We start from the raw sequence: 26756 nt of genomic DNA, 5'->3' as shown, positions 1-26756 counted from the left end.
AATATCAACGCATACTCAAATTTTCGCTTTCAAAGAGCATTTCTGAACCAGAAAACAAAAATTCGCTGTGCTTTAAAGAGGAAAACTAATAAAAAAAAATTAAAAAAAAAAAAAAGAAAGAAATTGACATATTGAAATCTCTGGCAAGTCTTTTGATCTTTGTCCATAAGAAAGTATGTTGACTGTATATTTAAAATATCATGAATTTCACTTGCTGATTACATAAATACAGAAGCAGTTTGAGTAAACAGAAAAAGTTAGGACTGCTATTTTTGCTTTTTGGTACATAAAACTTATGATAGATACACAATATTTGCACAAGAGGAGCAAAAACTGAATGCTATGATACTGCCTAACACACATGTCCATATGTGCAAACTATACAAAACCACACTGGTACTAAAAGCATTTTAAACTATTTTTTAAAAGCAAAAGTCCTCAATGATTTACTGCTGTTTCCTCCAAAAGCACATTAGCTACACTACCATTTCCCCAAAATAACCTGGAGACTGTAAAGAAATATATAATTTTAGCACCACCTTTTATTGTACAAATAAAAAAGTTCAAGTAATAGTAGAAGTTAATAAAAATCCTAAGAGTTATAAAATTATGTCATAGTGTTTTCACAAATAGGTGATTCCATTAAGTTAAAGAGACATTAAATACTCCTTTAGCATAAGAATTCCTAACCTCCTAATTTCATGTACATGCCTCTCTCTCAACCAGGTACCAGCAGGTGGAGACAGAAAAACAAAACTGTCTTGATGTAGGGGAATGCCGGGATAAAGCTGTTTAAGAGACTCCTAGAACTGTGAAACATTGTATTAATTATGAAAAACCACATAACAGTTTTCATGGCTGAAAGTGTTAGCCTTGCAGAACCTCCAGTTCATATCCAGCCTCTTCACAACCTCTCCAGCAAAACAGTGATCATTCAATCCTAATGCCAATACCCCAATGCAAGAATTCAGCTAAAACAGGTACCCAAAACATAACTACAGTAAATTCAGAGCCTTGCTGAAGACCTCTGATGTGTTTACTGACATCAGTGAAATTAAGTAGACACAGACATTATTCTTCTGGGTCTACATCCAGCCCTGTTCTACCAGCCATAAAACCAAACTGGCTGTATGTCGTGAAACAATACAAAAATCATTCTTCCCTTGCCATTCCTTTGCCAGTTTTTCACCACAGCACATCCTTATTCTCGTTACTCGGCCTCCACTTTGTTCTTGTCACTTACTCCCCTTCAGTTGTTTACAGTCAATACATCATCTCAGCCCTAACTTTAGTATAGCCATTGCTCACATGGATTAATGCTAATTCTTTTGATTAAAATCTTTTACCACTACCCCTCCCGATTAGGTTTTAAAAAACTAATTGTAGTTACACATTTTGAAACTAATTATCTCTGAATGCTTTTGTTGGCTCTCTAGCAAACAGCACAAGACTCTGGTTCCTTACATGTGCAGACTGGATAACCCTTGCCCCAGCCAACTGAGAAACTGAACCAGGGATGAGAAGAAAATTACTCTTTGTGAAACTGCCCTCTCCACTCTCATTCCACAGTTTCATATTAGCTAGAGCATTTGCCAGTACAAGAATAGGTAGTTGTGTCTGTTAGGCCAAGCATCCTCCTTGTCGGCGTTTTCAGCAACAAACAGGACCAGGAGCCTGGACAGGCGTTCTAGGAGCCTTTTTATTATTTTATTCCATTATCAGTCTCACATACAGAGTTGAGACAGAGATGGTACAAAGTTCACGCCATCACAGGCATCCGGAGACTTCCTGGTTACAGAGCATTCTTAAAAGCTTCTTAGCCAATTAGCATGCTTCTAAAATTTACAGACAACTGTTTTAACCAATCCTCAACAGCGCAGTACATCTGTGGTATACAATACTTGCTTGTTATCCCTTTATATAACAATGCACAATATTCCATTATTAAGCTTAAACCTATCTTGCTAAGCATATTTTTTGCACCTTCAAAACCTATTTCAGCCAAATCTAGAAACCATTGTTTTAATGTCCTTGCTTGCTGTATAATTGTATCCTCTTCTATCTTCAAGTTTTCGCAGCCAGAGCTGATTCCTAAATTCTTTTTGCTTTATTTCTGAAACCTGCTTTCTTCTCTCACCTAAGAGCTTTTCCACCTTTTATGTTTACCCACACTTCAATCCTTCCAGCTTTAAGTATACTGTTGAAGGGCTTCTTTCTTTTAAATTTCTAATTTAATTTCTACTCAGAATATTTCTGCATGCAACTTCTCCAAGGTGTTATTACAAAACCTGAGCAACTACAGTGTCTCCTATGTGTAAATGCTAAGCAACATAAACAAGATAGGAAAAATATCCTTTATTCATTAAGGACCTAAGTATCTGCAGCACTTTTTAACAAGGATACAGACAACTCTTCTACTAACAAAGATTTTCAGTGCAGTCCTGAGTTGAATAATGAAGCACTAGAAGTTGTTACTCTGCTTGCTTTAACTATTGATCCAGAAAGAATACATGCAACAGATCTGTCTTAATTTCTAGCATTGTCAGAGGCATGAATGCACTTTTCTTCCAGGTTTACTAGACTCCACTTTAAAGTTGAAGCCACCTCTAATCACCAATCACCTTAAGCATCAAGCAGACACTTAGCTCCTTGCCAAGACCTTTAAAATTTTTATTTCTCAAGAAAAAGAGCCCTCAAAGATTTTGAAAGCTTCATAACTGTGACTAAAATAGGTCTCCCACAGAATGGCAGAAATCCTAAAGAGTCTCTACTTCTTTGTTGCTATTCTGATTAGAGCTGGTATCATACTTTGCCCTTCCTATCTTAGTCTGAATTTGCAAAATAGTATATCAAGCTCTAACCAAATATCAGGCATCCTGTATGACCTAATTATTTGGGTATTCATTTGAGCAAAAGACATTGTCACAGGAAGGAAATCAGAGAACAAACACAGGCACATATTAAGATCCATAGCAAGTATGACATTATCAATTATCAGCAGCTTTATTTCCTATAATTGGTAATCAAAGCACTGGTTAGCCTAAAATTTGCAACTCCACTTTTTGATGGAGACTACAATGCTGGCAATGTCTGCGGAATTCCCTTTTTATGATTTGGAAGGCACACTGCAGGCTTGGGTTTGGGGTTTGTTTTTTTTTTGTTATGTACTCTTTTTCATCAACACACTTCAGACAATCAGAACTGGTGCAGGGCTGAGGTACGTGAAATTGATATAATATGGACACTTAGGGATTAAGCAACTACCACATAGTTCCTTTCAATAGCAAAGGACTGGAGTTGTCAACTCAGTCCTTCGTTACAGTTAATTTGGTTTTAAGGGTATTGTTGCATATAGCCCACTGCCAAACACATCACTTTAGTTTCCTTTTTGTGTCAGGAACATCAGACAATTGTCAAAAACAGTGTAATTGAAGGTCAACAAAACAAGTGCATACAAGAACTAGCAGCTCAGCTGTACTGGTTATGGGTCTATCTGTTCATTAACCATTATCCCACTTTGTCAGGTTTGTTTCTTTTTATTAGCAGAATAACAGACCCTTACATAAGTTTTAACTTGATACAATGACAAAACCAGCATTTTGAGTATTTAATGCTGCATTAGAGAACGTTTTGTGGTGTTCAAATGATTAATTCAAAGTTATCTCCTAGCTAGATACTTTTCTGGAAGTTACTTTCAGGATTTCTAGAACAATAAACAGGATTTCAGAACAGAGAATGTTACGCACAACAGCTTGGCTGCTGTTAAATCTTATGAGTGCTAAAGGACCACATACACAAGGGATTGCTAAAACATGCAACAAAAATCTGAAATTTGCCAATTTGCCACTCCCAGACTTCAGCATGGCCACAAATGCTGCCAAACACTCACATGGAGCCCTCCAGAAAAGAAAGAAGTCTTTGCCCTTTTACATGTTGCAGCAATATCCTGCTACCAGTCATTACATAGACCATGCACTTCCATCACAAGTACTGAAAAATTCCCTTGGGCATTTTGACCTCAGCTATTTTGTGATTTTATCATTCTCTCTCACTAGTCAAGTTCTCCAGGCAGCCTCATTGGACCAGGTAATTTTATGGAGGCTTAGCCCGTTGGTACTCTATTTACCTTTTGCTTTTAGTCGGGTTTTGGGAGGGAGTTTAAAATCCAACTTAGCTACTACATGCTTTTTCAAGCAACTTAAAGTTCTACTCAAACTTCATTTGAAAAAAATCTGATTTGACATCTCAAGCACAAAAAATGTCAACCCAGGAGGTCAACATTTTATAATGCACCAAGTTTTAGTTGTATACAATGAAGGTTTCAAAAGACAAAAGCTTATTTAATGACATTAACATAGAAAATATATTAAGACACACAGGAAAGCTTGCAAGAGCCCAACACAATTGCTATAGCACAAAATAAACAAAAACGAAGATACACTTTATTTAACCTTACAAACTATAAAAGAACAACAAAAATTCTTTTACTAAACTGTTGAAAGACATTCCTTCTACAATCACATGAAGAATATTAGCTGTAGATTCTGATAAAGAGCCACCAACTTCCCCCCATTCCATCCTCACCCTGAATTTTGCAACACATGGAAATGTGCATGAGAACAGACCATAAAATGGAAACTTCACACAGTTTAACAAACTTCACTTAACTCAGAGCTGTCAAGATCTTGGCCAACAAGACCTGAGAAATGCAAAGATGTGCAAATAAGTCAAATCCACACCTGACATTTAACACATCTACCTGCCTTCATGTTAAATTTAAAGCAAAGTATTTTTAGAGACGCCACTGAAGAACTCCTAATACATCATTTATTATCAAGGACTTTCTCTCTTCTCCAAAGCTCTCTTGTTAGTAAAAATCTGTACTCCATTTTTAATTACATTTTACTGAAAAAGAAGATGAAATTATAATTAGATTCTGCATCAGACTGTCAATGGGTGTACTTTGATTTAGACACTGTTCCTACAGTGGGCAGACAGTAATTAAATGATTTCTCACCTTGACTACTCCATCAAAGCCAGGGATCGTGTTGACCTTTGCATTCTTGGCTAACAGTTTGCTTTCAATCTTGTCTCCCATAGCTTGAATAGCATGTGTGTCAGGTCCAATGAAGGTGACACCTTCTGATGCCTGCAAAGACAATGAAGAAAAAACTTTAGGAGACAAAAAAAAAAAAATCAGCTTTTCTATACACAGATATTAACTTTTTTCTCTTTTTGAGCTGACTAATGCAAAAAGACTTATAAGACAGTGATCTCTTTACGTAACAGAGCAATATATAAATATTTCACACAGTTCATTAAAAATGCGTATGACCTTGTGAAACTATGTATACACACAGACTCAAAGCCCTATAATTAGCATTTGTATAAAGCAAAAGCTAGCCAGAGAAAAATAGCTGCAAGTGGAAGTACTCCAGCCTGAAAGTTAGAAATATCCCTTCAGAAAACAGAGGCTTGTTAATTCACCACTGAAATAACCAAAAGTGATTTACAAAGATGCACTTGCCAAATGATAACATAGTTTAAAATTCTATTTAGTATGCATTCCTAAAACCAAACCTCAATGAAACATCACAATGAAAATGCAGTCTTTTACTCAACATATTTAAGATCTTGAAAATAAAGCAATAAGTGAAATAACATTTCCTGATTCTTTCGGGCAATTATTTTCCAATAATAATGTGGAAAGAGGTTAATATAAAATATTTTAATACTTCGACATTAATATGTAGGTAAAACACTGAACTGCATGTTTCTTCCTCCTGTTTCTCTATGCCAACAATAGACTTCAGCGAGGTGATTCAGATAGAGGCATTTTTTTCAAACCTCTTCAGGTCAGTACTCCAGTAAGTTAAAGGCAATTCTATCAGAACTATCCACTGAAAGTTACTAATGCAATAGCAAGTACACGTTTCAGGTAACTTTACGTTTTTTGTACTGGAGAGGGAAAGAGAGGATGAAAGAGGGGTACGGACAAAAAAAAAAATTAAAAAAAAAAAGAAAAAGCCTTGCACATTTTTTTACATTTATTTTCTTCTCCCCAATTCTAAGACGCCTGTAAAATGCCTAAAAACAACTTGTTTCTAGCCAATGGGCAGCTTACTTAATACCAATACTAACAAAATGGCAAATAGCAATTTCTTATATCACAATTTATGTCATATTTTGTTTTTCTGACACACACTTCTGCTGCACAAACCATATAGTTACAGTCACTAATAATAAAAAGTCATTTGTTGAAGCTTTGTGTATTTATGTGATGGCAGTACATGATCCAATCCCAAAACACAGGAAAAACATGTTTAAGTTGGAAAACATCCTCCTATTTGCGATCTTCTAGGAGCCGAGACATCTCAAGATGCTCAGGAGTCACTGTTTGCACTGTCAGCAGCTTCCTAGCAGGACCAGTGTAACAGCAGAAGCTCTGTGTAGATGATTTCCCACCATCCTAGCTAGCAGGGTGCTAGAGATTATCTAGAAAAGATCAAGTAAGCATTACAGACGAGGAAGTTCAGTGCAAAGACACCCAAACCAAGTGCAGAGCATCAGTTCTGCTACATCAAAGGATTGTTAGCTTGAACTTGCAATGAACCATCTGGGGGTTTATCTCTGCCCACCTCTTCTCTACTGCATTGGGCTTCTTAGCTCAGCAACTCTGGAATTAACAACTTGATTAATAACTGTCTTAGGAAGTTGGGAAGACTGCAATAGAAAGAAGGAAGAGATAGGAGGACCAAAACAAGGGTGCAGATCTGTAATTATTTAGTGTTCAGATCCTTTGTCACTTTAAGAAATTCACTTTTTAAAGGAGAAGGGAAACAAAGCAAGGAGTTGATGCATGAAACCACAGTGACACAAAGTTTGGAGCTGACTGTTTCAGAAACAACCTGAAAACTGGTAACTCTTCCTCTCTTAACAAGAGACACAAATAGGTACCTGCATACAGCTGGAGGTAAGGCAGAGTTCTCTTCTGTCATCAGACTGTATTCCAACCTCAAAAAGCCTTGTGGAAAAGGTTAGCTTACATACTTGACAACAGAGTACACTGTCCCTCTTGTATCACTCCTAACCTGGAAACACCTTGTTTCCACAGTTTCTGCCACAACACTGGCATTTGCATCCTGACCAATACCACTTTACCACATACTGCTTCCTCTCCTCACTTTTTTCTCAGAATTCACTGTCAAAAACATGGGATGTCCAGAGGTGAAGACAGTGGGTCCAAAACTTTTGCTGCCCTAACAGCCTAACGGACCATCCAAGACTTGCAGATTGCAGTCTACTTCCACACTCTTACAGTATTTCTCTTTTCCCCTCTTTGTTCAGACAGAAAGTAAAAAAATCTTCATTCAAATTGGAGGTCACAGGAGAGGGTGGAAATTACATTCATGGCATCAGCAAGCATGCAACTTTCCAGCCAAATGCACATAGGGGACATCATGCTTGACCTACTGTCTCATCTCACTGATTTGTGGCATGGACTTCCAAAGTGCCCAGTTCATTCCCTGCTCCTGTCCAGATAGCTGGATAAGAAGAGAACAGTACCATTCAGGAGAGATTCATGAACCACCTGAGAAGGAACACTGCAGGCCATTCCAAGAAGTTAATCTCTGCATTGAATATATTTGTTACATGAATCCTGTAGAGCTGTAATATTCCACATGGATACAGCCAATAACACTTACTAAAAATTAAATCCCGGATGATGTGCAGCAGATTCCCATTACTCTAATGCAAATATCACCTGGTGCAACCTGCATTTTGTCTTTTTTAATGTATACTTTTCATAACTCAGAATTTACAAACTGCACTGGTCTACCTGTGCACCTTTCGGCTTTAATTGCTTCGAACCTTTGTACCTTACACAGATCAGCCCTTTCATGGTAAACAGGCAGCAGCATAGTACCACCAGCTACTCCCTCATAACATCAGTCAACTGGGGCAGTCACCACATCCATCTTCCATCAACAAAATATGAAACAAAATAGTTTGACTCAATGTGATATCACAGGACACCCAAGATCACATGATTCTGCATTCTGCAAGACCCATAAATCAAAAGTAAGTTAATGTCATACATGAAATCCCTATTTGTGCTTGGTCTTTGCATATTAAGTGCTTTAATTAATTAATTTTGAGCTAAATATTTTTTAATTGAATCTTAAAATTAACCCATCAGCCCAGGTACAAAAATCCAGTTCCATTATCAGTGTTTTCAAATGTTCAAAGTAGTTTATTAAGAGAGTTGCACCCTTCCCAGTTAAAAATTCCCCAGTTAAAAATCACCAACTTGCCCCTTTTCAAACTTCAAACCACCGGTACACCATAAGAGTTACCTTTCCTGTGTTTACTGTATACTTTTACAAGTGTTTTGAGATGTGTTGGATGTAGTTTAATACTTTTTTTAGGTGTTTTTACTTGCTCTTTGGTTCCAAGGCCAAAAAAACCCCAGTTCTAACAGCCAGCAGCTATTTTTAGCCCATGGCCGTTACCCTGTAGGCAACCTCCACGGCAACCTGAATTTTAATGAAGACATTTCAGCTCCCTTATCTCAACTGATACCACCCCTCTGACAATGATGAGCCATTGGTGGATGGAGATGATCTATCAAAGGGAAAGCACCAATCACTTTAAACCGAAGGGGCGGGCTGTGGGCAGGCTGTGGGCGGAGCAAAGACACTATAAAAAGGCAGCGAGGAAGGGTCTCTTTTCCTCTCTTTTTCTCTGCAGGCTAGCTGTGGTAGACGTCAGTGCTGGGCATTCAAAGCCTTACTCCTTTTAAGGAGCCTTTAGTAATTTTTTTACTTTTGGACCAGCCAAAAGCTAGCCCAACACTGCAAGTCTTTCTTTTTCTCTACCTGAGGTCTAGTGCTGTCTCAGCCAGAAGATCTCAAATCCCTGCGTTCCTGGGGCATACCATCTACCGAGCCATAGGATCCCAAATTTTTATATTTTTCTAATTTCTGTAATTTTTCAATTTTTCTGTTTTCAATAAATTAATCTTTTTGTCTCATTTCTCACAGTTAACAAACCTAGGAGGTTCTGCTGGTTTCCAGGCAGTGTGTCTAACCATCTCTTACACAGAAAAGGTGTGCATTCTCTCACATGACTTGCAACTAACTTCAGTTAAGCACACAAAAAAAAGACTTTGTCAGCTTCAGGCACTACTAAACAAAGTCTTGCTATACTAAGATTTAATACGTCATCACTCAAAGATGCTTGCTCAAGCCCTCACCAGGAAAGTGTCCCAACTTCTTCATTGCCAACACTCATACAATGTACTAAACAATCTGTTCAAAAGTCTACTGCCCAATTCTGAAAATACCAAAAACAGACCATAAGAAAGAATGTGGTGGCAACATCTTCAGCTCCCAGAAAGATTTGCCAGCACTCAACCATTAGCATCCTTAGTTTATCGAACAGACAGAAGTGGTGAAACTCTTAACAGAAAAACTTGCAGTGTCTGATGCCTGTTCACACACAGTCTTGTCAGTGTGGCAGCAAGTACCAAAACCTCTGCTGTACATACACAAGCTTACACACTTAATATCAAACAAGTTCTTCCAAAACTTCTGTTACTCTTTCACACATTCAGCAGCATATTTCAGCCATGAAGACTAATTATCTGGCTGCAGAAAACACATCAAATTTCACCATAAACATTCACCAGCATTTTGTTTAGAAACATACCTGTGATATCTATGTATCACTGCTCTACTTTGCATAATCAAAGGTACAGGCAACCAATAAGGAATATTCTATAAAAGAACAATTTCATAATATATTTGTGCTGAAAAAGTTAATTTTTAGCTGTCTTAAGTAGTAGATATTGAAGAGTTTTCCCCAACAGCCCACTATTTTTGAAAGCAGGAACAACAGGTCTAACAGTCATGCCGTAAGAATTGAGAGCAGTTTATTCTCTCTTCCTTTTCGTTTGGTGGTTGGTTTTTTTTAAGCCACACAAAAGCCTTAGTCTACCCTCAGGGAATGCAGGACCCCTAATATAGCAAAAACTAAACACAGTGTAAAGTACAACAAGCAAGGGCAAGATTTTGAACATCCTTTTGCGAAGTTCATGATTGAGTTTGTGACCTTCGCAGTCACAGTCTGCCAAACATCTGACTGCTCTGGGAACAGAGTGGGCCAAACAGACCTATGTTAGTGTAAGTCACTATACTCTCAACATCTGGAAGGGACCTGCCCATCTGATAAACTCTTGTGGGCCTGAGGTAACTGAAGAGACTTAGTCTAGAAGAGGAGTTTCCTTTGCACCTCCTCCTGGAAATTATGAATGCAGATATTCACAATTACTGTGTGAAGTAGTAGATTCAGCCTCAGTGACAGCCTAAGCAGAACTAAAGATAGAAAGCATGAAGGAGGGAAAACTGCATAAGTAACTTTTACACACGTATACTTGGCAACCTATACATTTTGTGGGCTTATGAATCTGTGGCAAAGCCGCCAGGCCTCCTGGAGCTGCAGGAAATGATTGAACAGTTCCAACTCAGCTTTAGACAAAACAAACGATACTAAAACTTCTCCTCTGTCTTTTACTATGGTAGTTATGGACAATTAAACACAGTTCTTGGTGTCCTCATGTGAGCCAAGATATTTGAATCTGCATGTAATATCAGCTTAAGAGGAGCAGCTTCAACCAACAAAGAGATATGCCATGTACAAAAACACTGCTATCAAGAATCTCGTGTTTTCTCCTTCAGGATCATTTGGTGAGGGGATTTTTCCACTCGCAGCATGCTGATGTGGCAAAACATACTCCAACTGCACAGCTTTTCCAGGTGCAAGAGCCCCTATAGCTATCTTACCACACAGAAGCAGTGACAATAATGCAGGCTTTGTGCTTGTTCATTCCCTAGTACCTGAAATGACTAGTTTTAAGAAAATATTTCCCATTTCTGAGGAAAAAATGGCTGAGAGGATAGAGATCTCACAAACATTTATAGCTGCTCTGCTTTATTGAAAATAAGCTTTTCTATGTAAACACAGAGCTGGTTTTAAACAAGTTCATGAAATTTACAGGAGAACCCAAATAATCTGTTGCATGCTGCCACGGAATCGTAGGTTCTCAAATTCAGACTTACACATGACACTTTCAAGATTACCCATACTCAGGGTGATACTTATGGAAGACAGTAACAGCTCTTAAGTGACTGAGACAACCAAAGTCCTTTTCCCTCATTCTCTCTCCTCCCTCTACTGCACATGCCTGCCCATAGTCCTATCTATCCCCCTTCTCTAACATCAGGCTTAAACACTCCTCAGCTGACTTAGCTGACCAACATGGCAGACAATGGCCTAATTTTTTTTGTACTAAGTGTTTTCCATCACTTTCATGAGACAAAATGAGCTAAATAGAAAATCTTAATGGGCACTGAAGGAAGGACCACGAGCTCCTGGTGCATGCAACTCAAAACAAGAACCTTCTTTGGGAAGATGGCACACCCTCAAACTCTGAGGTGCTCTGAAGGGGGGCTGCATGCTGCCATATTGACCTGCTCTTCTTGTCAAGTCTGCATTACTGTTTTAAGGTTTATTTTAAAAATCAAACATGATGCTTCTCTGAGAAGCACTGTTTGAATCACAGAATGGCTGAAGTTTGAAGCATCAAATCCACTGCTTAAAGCAACTCAGACATGTGGTGTTAAGTATTCCAACAACCATGGGGCAGAAGAGAAACAGAAACAAGATTCTGTGGCAGTGAGGTAACAGCAAGATCAGAAAGTGTGGGCAGCACAAATTAACACACTTACTGAAGAATTTATTGGTGAATAAGATTATGAAGGAAGGTCCAGACATAAGAACTCCAGTAGAAACTTTATCATAGACCTAGTTTTCAAAGCAGTTTTGTCTTAACCCTTAAGTTTTCTTCACAGGAAAAACTCAAAAAGGTTTCTATGAAATACTAACATGCAGGTGATTAATTCTTTCACCATCATACTGCCCTCTTGACACACAACCAGTCAAGGAGGCAGACCCAAGGGGGAAGGGAATAGGCACAAGTAGTCTGGTAACCACAGCGTTCCAGAAAAATCTGGATCATCCACAAATACAATCTCCCATGTACAGTTCACAGATCACCAGAAGGACACAGACCTGTACGTGCAGCTGCCTGCACCCACATACAAAGCAGAGCAGATAAGCAGCACACCACAAGGATGAGTGGAATAGATAGCTGGGCTAAAAAACCTCGAAGTCACATGCAGGGCTAAATGCAGGGCTGAAAAGCTGAGCTGCCATCAAAAGGAAGGTCCAACAGAGGTATAAACAACCTAGAAAGAAAACAAGCAGAACAGAAAAATCCAGATGAAACATCCAAAGACAGATAAGATTCAGGAGTACTACCAGAGAAAAACAGGAAAAAAAAAAAACACCACAATAAACAATACCACCAACGCAGGCACACTGACACCTGTTGCAAAGGTGGGTACATAAAACATTTCAGAATACAGGAATTGTCCATTCAACATTGGGAAGGAATTCCTCAAGGAAATCTACTGTAAGAATATATAATAAGAAGCATCCGCTCAATAACCTAGGAAATACTGAACCAGTAAAATGCGCTACAATAAAATGTGGTGGGCATGAAAAATCACCCCGAAGCTTTCTGCTAGATACACAGAAACAACCTTTCGGCTCAAGCGCTTGGGCCCTGTTGCTACCATCTTGAAGGCTCAGAATAAGAACATATGCAGGAGTGGCCAGTGATTTGTCCAGGCATCAGCCTGCAAATTTAGTACCAATAAATAGAAATTTCATTCCCTGCAGATTAATTTTAAGGTAGAAAAGGCCTGAACAGTACAAAACCTAGGTATTGTCATAAATCACCAAGAGTAGTAACTCTCCAGCAGCTCAGTGAAAAAAAGTTCCTCCAATCTTGTTTACAATGAAATAAGCAGAACTTCTGAAGACAAAGGATCTTTACAATGCACACACATTTACAAAAACACACGTGAGAGAAAAGACAACACTTCCAAGTAGCATCTCTCATTAGAATGGGTATTTTTACAAAATGAGCCATGCTGAAGTAAATTAAAGCCTTCTGTACAGGCTTATGGCAGAGTGAAAACAGTATGTGGTGTAAGCAAAAGGATAGATATGCAAGACAGGGATGGGCTGTAGCATCCTACTGTTCTCTGACTGCACCTGCCTTTGGCTACTGCAGTTATTTCTGCAGAGGTTTGGCTTTTGTTTTGAGGGCTTTGGAAGGAGATGGATTACCCTGAGCTGCAGAAGCACAAGGCAGGTAGACTGTGACAGCAAGTAGCCTCAAAAGCAAAATGTAAATAGGCAGTTGGAAAAGTAATAGTGCCTGATGCAACTTGCAAAGGAAAGTCGTAATAAAGAACTGTGCTGCCCAGCCTGTCAGACCTCATGGCTTTTTCCAAATTCTACTTCAAAATCTGAACTGTTACTTGGCTCCAAAACATACTGCAATGTGGAGGTCAGAACTTAGCACATAAGCTATGTCACTACCTGTGACACTGCACTGTGCTACTTTAAATATCTGTACTCACTGTCATGAACAGCACTATGTATTGTAAGAGAAAGTAATACATTGGGAGTGTTTCCTTTGAAAAGAAAAAGCTAGCAGAATAAAAAGGCTTTACCTAAAATTGAACACATCTGCAAGAAGTCTGTCTCACTTCTTAAAATTGAATTTAAAGAACACTAAAGCATTTTCAAATCTTTTTAAATAATTAGCTGCCTTAAGAAGATAATTGCTGGGCAGCAATACCCAAAAAAATGAAAACTAGAATACACTCATTTACTTGAAAATAAGCCAACAGATGCCAGTTTCCATGTTTAACCTTTACTATGGGGAGGAAGATGTGTTAATATACTGCCTTTAAACCATCATTCTAAGAAATATTAACTGATTTATTTAACCCTTGTGTGAATCTGTTAATACTTGTCTCGGAAGTATAGTTTAAACTATGCAGAGGCATGAAAATCCATTAATCAATTACCAGTAGGGCCAGACAAACTTCTGCAGGACCAAATGGAAACAGGTCTTATCCAGGCCCCAAACATGCCTTCTTTAAAGCAGGCTAGGAATAGAACACAGGAATAGCATATAGCTATATATAATATAGAGAGAGATAGGCATAATTACGTTTTTTAAAATGCAGTATATGTATATTCAAATACTGGGGGTGGAAAGAGAGAACTCAATTTGTTAGACTACTCTAAAGCTCAGCTTAAACAAAAGGCACAGTTGCCGAGCCAGTATAAACAATCCAAGGCAACTTAACTCCACTGTCCAAAAAAAGTGTATACCACAGAGAAGGTACACAACCTTCTGCACAAACACCAGGGAGCGGCCAGAATTAATCCAAACTGTCAGCACCACCTTAAGCACTAATGCTGCATGGAAAATAGTTTTTTAAATAAACTTTAAAGTCATCTCCTCTTTAATTCCACAGAAGTGATAAATATACAAAGTCAAAACTAAGAACCAGACTGATCTGTAGACAACATCCTTAACAAGATACAAGTTGTGAACCATTATTATCATGGATTATATGTACAAAGGGTAAATGTGCTTGCATTGATTTAATTCTGCGTTTTGAAATTAAAAACTCTCCCTTACCAAAAATTCATAGTGTATATTGTAACTTATAAGCAGAAGACATGGTTCCCAGTCACATCTTTGCACGTGAAAGGAGCAGAGTCAGCTTCTCCCAAGGGCTCAAAGCACAAGACACTGAGAAGAACAAGCACCACCTCTCTGGTTCTATACATACAAGTTTTCACTTTGGATCTGATCAGCAAGGTGAAGTTTTACTTGGTAATTTCACTTTGAAACAATTTAAGGCTTTAGATGGCCTATATATTACATGTTTGTCCGGAACCTAAACACAATATTGAATTAACTGAGTTCAGAAGTATTTCTCAAATATAAACTATAAAATTTGAACATACAGGAGTTTGCATGACATGCCACTGTAAATGATTAATTACTTTATCACATATGAAACACGACACAGACACCACCCGAGGCACAGGAACTCAGCCCTAGTATGCTAGAAAAAGTTTTGAGTATTCACCTATATCAGTAGAAACGAACGCCCAGAAAATTTAGGGAGAAACAAACGGAAACTTAAGAATTTTCCCTGGATGGTTTCCATATTGCTTTTCTTCACTTCATGGCATTGAAACCACCCTTGATTTTTACATGATAAAAGAAATCTGTGGAACTAATCCTAGAAACCTCTTTCTGTTTCCTTGCTTAACACCTCCAGGCGACAGAAAAGACAAAATGCTTCATTTGCATCCTTAAACATTAGAAACTGTGAATGAGCCTTTTCAGCTGCAAATGTTATTGCATCTACATTTCCAGACGAGAAAAAAGGTTAAACAGCCTACTCAGGTTTATGTTAACTCATCTCTTTTTAGCACCATGAGCAGCACAAAGAGCAGAAAATGCAGAAGCTTAACAGCAGAACCTCTTTCTTCATTAAGTTCAATTAGATCCTGGCAATGGATATAGCTGCTGATTACACGAAGATAAAGAGAAGAAATCAGGTATGCACAAAGGAAATGGCAAACACTAACAAGTGCAATCTTAGTCTTCCCAATCATCCAGCCTCAGGAAGACCATTTCATTTTTCATGCAACACAAAATAGTTCTACTAGTTGCATGGCCACACAAGATTTTGCCTTATGTAAAAGCAGCATTTATTTAATCATTAACTCAAACTTAGTTTAAAATGTAGTATGCCAGTGTTGCACAAAGCCAGCTTGAACGTGTTAGCAAGGTAAGAAAGAGTCCTTGCTTATCGATAAGTACTCCATCTTATCAATTAAAGAATACATTTGAGCCACAAATAGATAAAGCTATTAACTACTTCATTTCAAAACACAAGTACTATTTACTCTTGAACAGTATTAACTCTCTTTACTTTTTTTTCATTAGGATTCAAGCTACATATTTTTAAATTGTTTGGAGGGGGAAAAGCACTTGGAATTACTGTACTGAATTCAGCAGAGAAAGTTAGTAGCACTTTCTTTTCTAAGCCATTTGGTTTTCAGTCTGGAAAATGTCTTCAGCTTGGCAGAAAACACTCAGTGAGATATTTAACACAAAATATACATTAGTCTAAATGAAAACCAGGCAGTCATGGAGAAAAACAGGACAATGGTAAGTGGGAAAAATAGGGGAGCATCATTCTAAAACAATGCCTCACATTTACCAAGCTTACAGCATACACAAAATTTTCTGTATCAAACTGTTCAGCAGGGAAGACAAATAGAATAAAAAACACTTCAAAAACTCCAATATTAGAGCAAATGAAGAAAATGCATGGACACAAGACATGCTCTTAATACAGCCATACTATTTCTCCAGTCCTAAAGCCAAAAAAGCAAAGCTTTGCAAATTAATAGAGAACACAAACATATAGTTTGATCAGTAAGTGCACTTTGCAATACCGTACCTTGTGTTTTTCAAAGGGAGGCCAAATTAATAACCAAAACACGAGAATATATTTAGAAGTGAACAAGTAATGAAAAAGTAGCACTGTGTTACTGAGATGGTACACTGAGCTTGCAGTCAAAGGGTATTAACTGTATGCCTGTGTGTCGAAAAAAAATCTGGCTGGTATTTTTCCAAACATTATACAATGCTTTCAAAGTCAGGTGACTACGATTATACGTATACTGCACATTCAGAAACCAAATGAAAACTTATGATGACTGTCCAAGCTCACAGGACCCTGAATTTACTGATGATTTAAGCAGAAGGAACCCTGGTGTTGACAGCCAGGAAGATAAGTGACCCTAGAATTATCTTTCTAATAATCATCTCCTCTAATAACTACATTGAAAAAGTATCATTTCTAAGACATTGTAACAGACAAAGACACTGAATAAGCAACATTCTTGATAAAAACAAGACTGTTAAAAGCCCACTGCTCTGACTAAATGCTAACATTGGTAACACCTTTTTACTGACCTACAGCGCCCTTTTCTCAGCCAGCCAGTGGACTTAAAAATCATCTCTGCTGTGCTCACAAGAAGGTTACTAATTTAATTCCTGTTAAATAGCTGCAAGTGTTACTGTGTCAATATAAATAGTCATCAACAAACATTTGATAAAGATTGTTTTGAAGAACTTCAGAGAGTTTATAAAGACTCCCCAAACTACACTAGAAGATGCAGAGCAAACCATCAAGTTCACTTCAGAAAAGTGGAAGCATCTTCATCTTGTTAGTAAACTAGAGTTATTTTCCCACAAGAAGAGAGCAATTAAATGAATTAAATTTAATTTTTGACACTCAAAAAACAACATTAAATGATAAATAGGCATATTTATGCAAAAAAAAAATCACTTTGCCAGTTACATTAGTCACAATTATTTAAGAACCAAAGAAGCAGTAAATATCAGCAACAAAATGTGCACGTGCACACATTTGTTGGTTTTGTTTGTTCTTCATCGCGCACCAAATCAGGTTTAATTCACTGAACCAACAGACTGTCTTCCACCAAAGCCAGGATATATTAACCCTGTAATTACTGAAAAACACAAAACATCACACAAGTAAGGGAAGAACAGGACTGGGGCAATAGCTGCTCAAGCACAAAGCCATTAAAAAACCCAAGGACAGGATGCTGTCCTAAAGGTCACAGCAATTATCACAGAGTAGTTACCTAAAAAGTCAGTACCCCCACCCCAGGGCCCAGTTCCTCCCGACTCTCACACCCTGAGCAGCAGCTGTGCAGCCATCAGTTTGGGAATCATATGAACTAAAAATAGCTAAAGGGGCAGAAGGTGCTTAGAGGATTTTGAGGGACGGTCCCCAGAAGGGATAATGGCAGTAGAGACAACTGTCAACAAATACACTGTCACCAAACCTATAACAGGGTACATGGGGGGAAGCATGCAGGAAAGGCAGAGGGAAGCTGACTGAAAACTACATTTGTGACCAGAGATGGCTGCAGCAGCCACTAGCAGGCAAAAACTGGGAGTTACGGAGGTACTGTCATGGCAATGGTGATGAGACAAGCAACATGAGAGATAGCTGCAAACTAGAAAGGCAAGGAATACTGGAAGATGTCAGTCAAACACAGGAACTGGTAGCTGAGAGAGGCTGTGGAGTCTCCATCCTTAGAGATATTCCAAACTCAACTGGATACGAACCGAAGTGACCTGTTCCAGTTGATGCCACTTCAAGAAAGGGACTAGTCTGCAGAGTTCCCTTCTAAACTCATTTACTCCACAGAGCTAGGTGAAGAATATCAGGAATATTATAATCTCTGGTCAGGGACAGAAACCAAAAGTAGAACAAGCCAGGCACACTCCTTATCACAAAATAAACAAGACCCTCAAACTTTGCCTGAGATTAAGGGATTTGTATCTTCCTACTGAATCTCACAACATCCATTTCTTTAAGAGAAAGCAGAGCCTTGTCATACTGATCTTTCTTCTCTAATAACTGCTGGTACTGATGTCTCTAGCCATTTATTTCTACATCTGTACTAAAGTATGCTGTTCCTTTAGCTTTGCAGACAGGTTATCACCATTAGATCAATGAAATAATTGTTTTAAAAAAAATCCAAAGGTTCCCATTTCTGAAAGGCAAGCTTACCCAATTATCTTAGGTCAACACAGGATACAGCACAGTGCTAGGAAGACACAGCTGAGAGGGAAGCAGGGACAAGAGGGAACTCTCTACACCAGCACTGGCACAGAAGAAGTTGGGAGAAGCAGCTACAATCTGAGGGAGGATGGTAAGGGAGCACTTACGTGATGCCCTCTCATCAGTTGAGCGAGTACTAGTGTACCAATGGGACAATGTCAGACAACACAGTCACAGCAAAGATACCATTCCACAGAATTCCACTAAGCACAGTCTGTGTTATTTCCTTCACTGCTTCTTTGCAAAAAGATGCATGTAGGAGTATTACTAATAGAAGATGTTCTTATTTAAATCTTATACACAGCTCCTTGGAGAAAACTGTGGACTAATTACCCTGTAATGAAAGATAACGAGCTCTTACAGCTGCCCACCAGGAGAGGCCCAATACACTATATATAAGTAAATTAAAAATTAATTCTTCTTTTTTTTCCCCTTTGAAAATCATTCTGAGAAAATATTCTTTTTTTCCCTATATGGTTTAACAGTCAATGTACATAGCTCTTCCTCCAGTTTCTATTTCTGCTCTACTTATACGTAGTTTTACATTAGATATTATGGGCAGAGATGCGTGTGATTATGTTGTCCTTTTAAATGTTCAAATAAAATTAAGAAAAAAGGTTCAGGTGCTTTTGTAGCCAAACTTAAAGATAATAAAATTAGGAATAATATTTTTCTTTTAAGTAATAGGACTTGTATACTCATATATACAAATTTGGACTTTTCCACAAGTCCTGGTTTTACTCACACATATTCTTACATGAATGAAACATGCAGATTTGGCTGTTTAATTTTATTTTTACACTGAAGACAAAGAATTACACGTGATAATAAACACCACTGAATACTATAAAAGTTTCAAATTATTTTCAAAGTACATGTAAGTTATACTTCTTGGCTAGCATGAGGAAAGAACAGTGGAATTTGGCACATTCAAACTTCTGGAACAAAATGTGATGGACAGGCAGTATTACATCATTCAAAATGCTACAGCTTTGGGACAACATCTCACTATCTCAGTGTCATGAATAAAACAAGTCAATAAATTGTATCAATATGTAGCACCAGAGAATCTACCGGCACTTAAAATGAAGCAATCCATGAGATCCCCTTGTGGTCCTGTTCCAATGAACCACAACCATTCTGAGCTCAGGATAATGTATTATGACAAAAGTATCTACCATGTATTCCTGAATACCACCAACTCTGAATCTGAAACAAATTTTATCTGGTGGCTATGGGTGAAACAGCTTTTTGGAACAGACACAATCAAGTTCCTCCTTCCCCCTCCCAACAGATGGGCCTGAGAGTTGGACAGTCTGGCTTCACTCATGCTATAAAGTAATTAGACAAACAAATCTGGATCCTGTAAATAAGCATGTGCTTGAAATTAAGCATGCTTAAACAGTTGCAGGCCCTAAATTTCAAAATTTTAGCCTGTAGAGGGTTATAAGCCTGTATATTATGGCAGTCTTTCTGAAAAGTTGATATTAATTTCTTTTCAAAGGCAAGAGGGGAGTGAAACTAGGGTAAACAGAGACTAGAAAACTATCAAAGTTTTTGTATGTTTCATTTTAACAAAAACTGATGTCCCAGAAGTGCATAAGATGGTAAATAAAACCACAGCACCCTGAAAATGTTTTCTACTTTAGTAGTTCAGCTAAGTTACATAAAAATGGTGAAACACAACAAGCTCCAAAGTCCAACCTCTAATTTACCTGCTGAGCTAGGATTACCTCAAAATTCTTAGTAAACTGGATTTTCACTTGCAAACTGAATGCTGAAAAGTATGTGCAACTAAATGTTCCTCAAAGCTACAGAAAAATCTTTAAAGGTAGAATATACTCAGACTTTAGCAATAAAAAAGCATCCATAAGTATATACAACAGGCTACATTTTACCTCTTGCACCAGAGAGGCAAAGAGACAAGGAAAGACCACAACTGCATCACAGCACAGATGTACCGAGAGAACAAGCACAGCATGGCAGAGCAACTCTAATCCCAACATGTTCTAACTCCTGAAAGTCCAATTGTACAGTCTCAAAAGTCCCTTCATCATTCTTGTGGTGACCTGTTAACAATGTATCAGGTAGCAGCAAGACACTTTCTCTGGATGGGCTCAGCCCAAGAGGAAATTTAATTGTCAACAGTGAGAAGTGCTCTACCATGGTAACAAAGTCAGAATATAGTGCCATTCTGCCACAAAAAAAGAGGGGTCCTGACCTCCAGGCTTTGCATTTTTCACACCTCATCCACAGCATTTTGATAATTTCTCTTGTCAGATTACTTTTAAGTTTGCTCTAGATGACTACATAAATAGCAGTGACAGCACAAGGGAGATGGCAGGAACATGTGACCAGGGCCAACACCTCCTTACAACAGCAGGAAAACTTAAGTTTATAGAGATTATGAAACTGCATCTTTGCACAAATGTGCACAAGATGTAAGATGGTATTATGGCTCCCATTCCTTGCTTTGTAGGAGCAACTCAAGTACCATTGGCAGCAGGAGTTAGACTTGAAACATTCACTCTGGAGTCCCGGGAGGAAGAAAGGCTAGGACAGAAGGAATTTACCATGCAAGCTCTATATCCTCCACCTAAAAAGCAACAGGTTCCATCATTGAAATTTCTAGAAAAATTAACACTGCCTGTTGAACACTTGTTAAAAGAACTATCTTCCCCAATTCCAAAACAAGTATGCCTTTAATCAGATGAAAGATTGGAAAGACCTGCTCCAAATTAGAAATTTTGACAAGCTGCAGAGCTATTGCTGAAAAACAGTTTTGCATCAGTAGAACTCCTTCCCCAAGCCTCATCCTTCAGGCTCTACCAGATCACAAATAATCTCAAGTGGATACAAAGTAAGCATGATACTATGAACATAAAGGATTAGCTTTACAAAGTTTTAAAATAAGTAAGAATCACCACTTTCAATGAGAAACAACTCATTATTTTAAATACGGTGTTACAATGATCCCTTTACATTTATTATAATAAATGATTTCATTAATTGCTTGGAGACAAGTTAAATTTATTTCTTCTCTATGTCCAAGTTTCAGTCTGTGTATATTTTTGAAAAAAAAACACAATCTGAAGAGTGTATTTATTAGTCCCTGTGTGTAAAATTGGTGCTCATCATGTCTCCAACAAATTGGAAATTCAAAAATAAAAAAACAAAATTAAATAAGAACTGACAAGGGAGCTAATCTGACAGAAGATATTCACATAAAGAAAAGCACTTATGAGCTAGAGCTGGTGCCTGGGACTGACTTCTTTCAGAAGAACAAACAAACAGATCCTGGCTTCCAAGATTTTCAGTACAGGAAAGAAATGTGAAAATAAGGAACTCATTAACTCATGTCTGGAATAAATAATGTCTTCCACTCTGAATATAAATACATTCCAAAAGAATTCAAAAATATTACGTATAGGAAAGGAAAGTTCCAAAAATATAGAAACCAAGACCAATGCTGTCACTTTTCCAGGCAATTATCCCCTCTAATTTTAAGGACTACTGTACAGATACCAGGCCCCTAATCCGGTAGGGTTTTATGAATTAATACAAAGAGCTTATTCTTTAAGAAAATAAAAGTTACATTAAGTAGTCTCTTAAGCTTCTATTGCATCATAAGCATCATATTGATGATATTGCATCCTAAGGTTAGAAAATTTTTGGCCTTCGCTGGTCACAAGTTTTATGTTGAAAACTTGCTATTAATGGAGAGCACAAGACTCTTCCCACTACAGAAGCTTGAAAGGTAACTGAAAAGAGGAGAGACAAATGCCCAAACCTTTAAATACTGCTTTACTCAGCCACAAGGACTGCTTGCATGTCTCCATTTTTTTTACAGAATGGTGGGGATTGAGACCTTTTTTTGATTGCAGACATTAAGGTTTTCCATTTAGAACCACAGACTTTTCTTCCCTGTGTATTTTTTTAGCTTATTCCTTTTTATTTTTCTTCAGATGTTAACAGAAGGGGAAAAAGACATAAACCAGCTTTTCACTACATGTGCACATGACATCAAGCACAACAGGAATGCAGTGAGCATAATCAGGTTCTTTGGATTTTGCTCTAATACAGATGAAGACAACAACAGACATCAGTGATCCTGTAAGGTAATTACATTTGTTATAATTTGCAATATTCATCATTACACTTAAAAAACTGAGTCATTTAAGTGTTAAACAGTCAAAAATGTGATTGAAGTTGTTTCTATCTTTGATCTTTCAAGCAAATTTTTTTCAGCTCCAGGACTACATCTTCACTGCTATTTATTCTTCAACCTTAGATCAGAAAAGACATAGAGCAACCTTTGCGCAAAATGCAAATCTCTTCACTGCAGATGTCAGAGCAGTTCATACAAGAGTTCTTGCCATTCACAAAATTAAAACTGCATTCACTCTATAACCTCAAGGTCTTTTTTCAATGTATTATCTCTCAACTAGTTTATGTAAGCATACATATTTGTAAAGGTATTTTACACTTCTGCTGTCTAATAATGATTCTCTCACTGGTCCATTTACCACATCTTTTCATGACCAGGCCGAATACATTGGTGAAAGGACAGCTTCTGTTTTACTCACTTATATGGAGTTCCAGTTCCACAACAAATTTAAACCCCATTATATTAATCTATGAAGTAAAATTAATTTGACAATGCTCAATATATTAAACATTCTTCTCTTGGTCTAAATATATTTACCACTTATTCATATTATGATATGCTTTTGTAATCCAAAAAGGAGTATTTACATCACCTCACATACTGTGTTATATAGGCAGTTTAATTTTTAGAAACGCATGGAGAATTAAGGCCCTTAACTATTGTACATAAATACTATTATCCAACAAATGTCAGCTGCCTTAGTAATGGAAAGTTATAGTATACAAACAGTTCAGATTGGTTTTTTTTTAAATCACCATGACATATTTCAGCAGTTTCAAAACTCCCTGGAAGATCACACTGGATCCTTGTTTTAAGGAAGTATCTCCATTATCTACTACAATGCAGATAATGTAGCTGAATGCTAAAATCCTTTAAAGCACACAATTCAAAAAGCAGTAAGACATACCAACTTCTTGATGCCTAATAGCATTTCTTTCCTGCCCACCAAAGCATCTCAGTGGTTTTGTATTCTTAAAAAAAAATAATTAAAAATTTCTGCTCAAAAGCTAACCTTAAAGTCATAAGGCAAGAACTTTGTGACAATTTTAAAACTGAGGTTCAAGTTTTTGTACTTTGCAACAGTACAGCATCCTGACCAATCTCTGTTTTGGCATAACGAGCATAAGCTACTATATTATAGTGATACCTGTAGCTTTCAGTGCAATCCTCAAAATACAGTCCAACATGAACGAGAAACTTCAGGCTTATAACTTTGTTACAAGACAGTAACAAAGGCCAAACTCCAGATATCTTATATATGGAAATACAAGATCAAACCATGAGTCTTATACTCAAGAGTAAGCAACCAGAAGTTAAATTTAAACTCTTAATAGTAACAATAATTATTTTACATCACTCATTTTATCACTGGCATTCAACTATCACAGGAACACATGCTACAAAGTTTTATTTATCCATGCTGAAACCTAATGATTACCTAGGCTTTTCATTAGGCAAGTTCCGTCTCCATTTCAACTCCTCTAACTTATCCCTGCAGTAGCTTTTCAGTCCAAATATTTTAGGAAGATTTGTCATTCCTAGAACAGAATCCAATAATCAGATTTTATTTCACTCTACCAGACCAAGATATAAACATGCTACACTAGAAACTCCTTAAAAGGGAATAACATTTTCTTATTCCTAAAGGCTCTGATTTCTTTCACTATTTTTCAAAGGCAGTTGCAATGGTTTCATTTTTATAGTACTGTCTATCAAGACTGATGTGCCATTACATGACACTGAGAATACATGGCAATGTAAGTATTTCACTCTCGGAGTCACATACAGGAAACCATTCCTGCACTGAATGATAATGCAGGCTTTCTAAGAATTAGCTGGACTGGAATCTTAATACACAGACAAGAACTTTTGGGAGATTGGGTTGGTAGGGTTTTTCTGTCCCCTATTCTTCTGCTGCTCTTTAACTGGTTTTAAACTTTGGTCACAAATTTCTTAATCTCCTGTACTGTAGAACATCAAATATGAAAACAGATTTGTGTATTTCCCCTAAATCCCACAGTAGTCAGAAACTGGAAAAAAAAAATCTACCAGAAAACAGATTCAAGAGGGAGAGGGAAAGATAACACTGGGGTTTAACTGCAAGAAGAATGCCTGATTTTTAAGTCCTCATGAATGATACTTTTTCCACAGAAATGTGGCAGAATGCTAAATGATTTGAACTGATATAGACTACAGTTCAGGCATGAACATACTACAGATACTTTATCGCCACTTCTTCAATTTTAGTCTGTAATGGAAAATTCAAACTGTAAATTCAAAGGAAAATAGTTCTGTAGTTTTCTGGCACTTGGAGCTAAAACAATAGCCTGAATTATATTCAGAACATAAGACACATTAATACACTCATCCATGGATACAATATGTGTACTCAACTCTTTAAGCCATCCTTTATGGATATTTTGGTGCTGTGAGGCATGCAGTGTGACAGATAAAAAAAAAAAAAAAGTTTTAACATTAAGTATATTGTATTAGAAGAACAGATACTGAAATTAACATATTTAAGTTACATCAGAGAAAAAAGCATTTGCAAAAGCAACAGGCAAATTACCAGAAATACTGAAAGCAAAAACATTCTGAGAAACCTAATACAAATTTATGTAAGAGACTCTTTGGCTTCTTGCTGTAGGAGTCATTTGAACCTCCCATTCCTTTAATTGTAGAGGCTACTTAAGAAATTCTGTGTCAGTCAGGACCAATACTGAAATACAACTATAGTAGTCCACTTTCAAAATTCTTGAAAATCCATTTAAAGATACCAGTAGGGGGTAAATTAAAGCCGTGTGCACTCGGAAGCTAGTAATTTGAAAAATGTACAAGGGCAATGAACCCTAAAGTTATCAAGCACTGAAATGACTGGAGAAGTATTTTGTATAGTTAGAAGTGACTAAATACAGAAAAAACAAAACCTGTTGTAAAACTGAAGAAGATACAGTTATAATCTACTATGCAACCTAACATACCTGAAACAAAATCTTGTAGCTAAAGCATTAATTTCTTATCATACAGACATTTTGGTATAAGGTATAGTAGAGAGATAGAGACAATCTATACAAGAGCAGAACCCAGAGAGCCCTTCATTCACTCTTTGGAAACTCTTGCTTGAATATACATTTGTCAAATTCTAAATCTCACTGGACTCAAGTCTTCCACTCCAAAGATTTCTTGCACAAGAATTTTCTGTAAGAACAACTCAGAAAGAACAGCGGTAATACTGTTTAAACTGTTATTCCCAGTAAGGTGAAAAGGACTTTCATACAGAAGCTGGGAGGCTTCAGTTAACAACTAGGAAAGCAGAATGGAAGGCATACTGTACCATGCTAAGCATGGTATATCATAAATAAAGCCATTATTATTCTCAAGAAAAAGTTACCCATGTTTCAGTTTATAAGCCATAGAAAACCTCCATTTGGACCACCTTCTGGGGAGAGTCTAGCAGTAACATACTATGAAAACTCTTTACAATCAGAGCACACTCCACCCACTAGACACACAGACTATCTGAAAATGCTCCTTGGAGTTGGAAAGAACCGCAAATAAGGCCTCTTATTTTCTGAGCTTCCTGTGCCTTCTGGATGAAAAGCCATGACATTCTTGAACACAAAGATGAATAAACATCCAAGGAAGTAGCAGGACAGGATCCTCTTCTGCTCTGGTCACGAGCATCAGGGTATTTTGGGAATAAATATATTAACATGTATAAATTCACAAATATTATAGAAATGGACTAAGTTTCCCAGATAAATTAAATATACATGTGTCCAGTGCAAGGTTTGAATACTGTTGGAAGCAAAACACTGAAGAACAAACATGAAGAAATACTCAGCCTTCAAGCAAGGATAGAGTCCCACGTAAACAAGCAAGCAACTACATAATGCAAAACTGTGTCAATG

At 37.4% G+C, this 26756-nt stretch overlaps 1 protein-coding gene across 1 annotated transcript in view; it reads right to left on the bottom strand.

Annotated features, from left to right (window-relative positions):
* Positions 1-26756, bottom strand: part of PCCA (propionyl-CoA carboxylase subunit alpha) — a 274195-nt gene that overhangs the window by 191979 nt on the left and 55460 nt on the right. The window contains exon 7 of the mRNA XM_039561855.1: positions 5018-5149. Within this exon, the coding sequence (XP_039417789.1) occupies positions 5018-5149 (132 nt within the window). The remainder of the gene's footprint in view (positions 1-5017; positions 5150-26756) is intronic.

Source organism: Corvus cornix, chromosome 1 (assembly GCF_000738735.6).
Source record: "Corvus cornix cornix isolate S_Up_H32 chromosome 1, ASM73873v5, whole genome shotgun sequence".
Taxonomy (NCBI): domain Eukaryota; kingdom Metazoa; phylum Chordata; class Aves; order Passeriformes; family Corvidae; genus Corvus; species Corvus cornix.
This window is presented reverse-complemented; position numbering and strand designations above follow the sequence as displayed.